This window comes from Olea europaea, unplaced genomic scaffold (genome assembly GCF_002742605.1).
Source record: "Olea europaea var. sylvestris unplaced genomic scaffold, O_europaea_v1 scaffold13907, whole genome shotgun sequence".
NCBI lineage: Eukaryota > Viridiplantae > Streptophyta > Magnoliopsida > Lamiales > Oleaceae > Olea > Olea europaea.
In genome coordinates, this window is record NW_019231429.1 from 1 (window position 1) to 2,881 (window position 2,881).

Sequence of the window (2,881 nt, forward strand, 5' to 3'; positions counted from 1 at the left end):
AAAATCTACAGCTGAATTTCACATCTAAGCAAGAGTAGGTTCGCGAATTGGAACTACTAAATTCTAATACATCCAAGCCTTCCAGAGGTGATAAAATGGAAAATACAAAATTGCAAAAGACTTCAAAACCTTGAATGGCATAAAAATAAGATTTTTATCCTGCTAAAATGCTTTATAAAATGAAAATTTTTACTTCTTTGCCTCCTCATACTCTGCTTCTGGGGCCTGGTCGCCTCCCTGAGCACCCCCAGAGGAACCACCAGAACTGCCGGTCATGTGCTCCCCAATTTTTGATACGGCTTTATTTGCAGCATCAAGTTTTGCCTTAATCTCGTCAATGTTATCCCCGGAAATTGCAGATCTCAACTCTGAAATGGCTGACTCAATTTCTGACACCACTTCAGTTGGAACTTTGTCTCTATACTCATTTACACTCTTCTCGATACTGTAGATGGTGGTGTCCGCACTGTTTTTGATATCAATCAAAGCCTTTCTTTCTTGGTCTTTCTGAGCATGCATCTCGGCCTCCCTAACCATATTATCGATCTCACTTTCAGATAAACCACCTGATGATCTAATAGTAATCTGCTGCTCTTTACCAGTGGTCTTGTCCTTAGCAGAAACAGTGACAATCCCATTGGCATCAATGTCAAACGTGACCTCTATCTGAGGCATGCCCCTAGGAGCTGGAGGAATACCCACAAGGTCAAATTCACCCAGGGCCTTGTTGTCAGAAGCCATCTCACGTTCTCCTTGCAAAACTTTAATACCTACTTGGGTTTGGTTGTCAGCAGCTGTTGAGAAAACCTGAAAAGAAAGCAACAACCATTAGGAAGCAACAAGAGAACTCGAAGCCTAACAATTATGAGGCAGCCTGAAGACAAGCACGATCGTTTCATCCTATAGTAAAGAAATCTTAGCACCAACAAAGTAAAGTGTATAGTTGAAGGATCAATTAGTCATCTAAGATAAATGATTCAAGAAATGAGCCATCATAATGAAGGAAATCAAGGAAATTGTAGATGAACTGCTGCAAGTGCTTGCCTGACTCTTTTTTGTGGGAATGGTAGTGTTTCTATTGATCAACCTGGTAAAGATACCTCCCAGTGTCTCAATACCAAGTGATAGAGGAGTAACATCCAGGAGAAGCAACTCTTTCACATCACCACGGAGGATGCCACCCTGAATGGCAGCTCCCATGGCAACTGCCTCGTCAGGATTCACCCCTTTGCTTGGCGACTTGCCAAAGATTTCTGAAACAATTTCCTGAACTTTAGGTACACGGGTCATTCCTCCAACAAGGAGAACTTCATCAACCTCCTTCGTTGAAATCCCAGCATCCTTTAAACAATTCCTGCAAGGAGCCTTAGTCCGCTCGATCAAGTTATTCACCAAAGCCTCAAACTTTGATCTGGTCAATGTTATATTCAAATGTTTAGCCCCAGATGCATCCGCAGTAATAAAAGGCAAGTTTATTTCAGTCTGAGACGTTGAAGAAAGCTCTATCTTTGCTTTCTCAGCTGCCTCCCGAAGTCTCTGCAGAGCAAGCTTGTCTTTGGCTAGATCAATTCCCTCCGTCCTCTTGAACTCACTCACCAAAAACTCCAACAGAGTATTATCAAAATCCTCTCCTCCCAAAAATGTGTCACCATTGGTGGCTTTCACCTGCACAGAAAATGAGTGTTAGTATCAAACCAAGAAAATAGAAAACAGCAACAGAGAGATGATATTGCCAAAGAAATTTCGGATACCTCAAAGACACCATTTGATATCTCCAAGATGGAAATATCAAAGGTTCCACCACCAAGATCAAAAACAGCAACAAGACCCTCCTTGTTGTTCATACCATAGGATAATGCAGCAGCCGTAGGCTCATTAATAATTCTCTGCACATCAAGGCCTGCAATTCTTCCTGCATCCTTAGTAGCCTGTCTTTGAGCATCATTAAAATAAGCCGGAACAGTGACCACAGCTTTGTTTACAGATTTCCCAAGGTAGGCCTCTGCAGTTTCCTTCATCTTAGTCAGAACAAAAGCTCCGATTTGGCTAGGGGAGTACTGCTGCCCATTGGCTTCAACCCAAGCATCTCCATTTGAGGCCCTAACAATTTTGAATGGAACCATCTTCATTTCCTTTTGAGTTTGAGGATCATCAAAACGTCTACCAATTAGCCGCTTAGTTCCAAAAAGCGTGTTCGTCGGATTGGTGACAGCCTGTCGTTTTGCTGGTGTACCAACGAGTAGCTCACCTTTTTGGTTAAAAGCAACCACCGATGGAGTGGTCCTAGCACCCTCAGCATTCTCAATAACTTTTGGGTTCTGCATACAACAAGAGTTTAAACAGCAGCACACCAACATTAACAAGCACATGGCAAATATTCAACCATAAATAGAGATTGTACCTTCCCTTCCATGACAGCAACGCAAGAGTTTGTAGTACCCAAGTCAATACCAATCACATCATTCCCAGCCGGTTTTGTGCTGTATCAAGAACAGAATGGCATTGAATTTCGAAAGGCAAGATCCCACAGCCAAAAGCCAACTAAAATAAAATGCAACATACCTGAATGGCCTAGCAAGACCAGCCCATTTGGCACCTAGTGCCCATGAAGTCTTGCTGTTTACAGTCAACTGAAAAAAGCAACAAAAGTTAATTGATACATCTCAATAAATTTTAGCAGGTTCATTAAGGCAAACACGCAAGCCCCTAATATATGAATGAGCTTCTATAAACATAGAAATACTTATGCTAATGGCTGACGTTTAATGGGAACAAATGAATAACAACATAACATCCAAATAAGAAAGATGATAGCAACATCTGAGATCACTTTTTGCAGCTCCTATGACTATTGGAAAACCTCTGGTCGTACAATGGACGG

The 2,881-nt window shown here is 41.8% G+C and overlaps 1 protein-coding gene across 1 annotated transcript; it reads right to left on the minus strand.

The window, feature by feature from the left end:
• Nucleotides 1–23: 23 nt before the first annotated feature.
• On the minus strand, nucleotides 24–2,690 carry LOC111375614 (heat shock 70 kDa protein, mitochondrial). Its single transcript, XM_022998464.1, has 5 exons — nucleotides 2,563–2,690; nucleotides 2,402–2,480; nucleotides 1,752–2,318; nucleotides 1,045–1,665; nucleotides 24–807 (listed from the first exon to the last, which is right to left on the minus strand). The coding sequence occupies exons 2-5, from the start codon at nucleotides 2,411–2,413 to the stop codon at nucleotides 190–192; spliced, it is 1,818 nt and encodes a 605-aa protein (XP_022854232.1). The 5' UTR covers nucleotides 2,414–2,480; nucleotides 2,563–2,690; the 3' UTR covers nucleotides 24–189.
• Between the last annotated feature and the right edge of the window lie 191 nt (nucleotides 2,691–2,881).

Coding starts and splice junctions, on each gene's coding strand:
- LOC111375614 (XM_022998464.1), bottom strand. Junction 1,666..1,751: donor TATCAAATGGTGTCTTTGAG/GTATCCGAAATT, acceptor TTTTCTGTGCAG/GTGAAAGCCACCAATGGTGA. Junction 808..1,044: donor TTCCCACAAAAAAGAGTCAG/GCAAGCACTTGC, acceptor CTTTCTTTTCAG/GTTTTCTCAACAGCTGCTGA.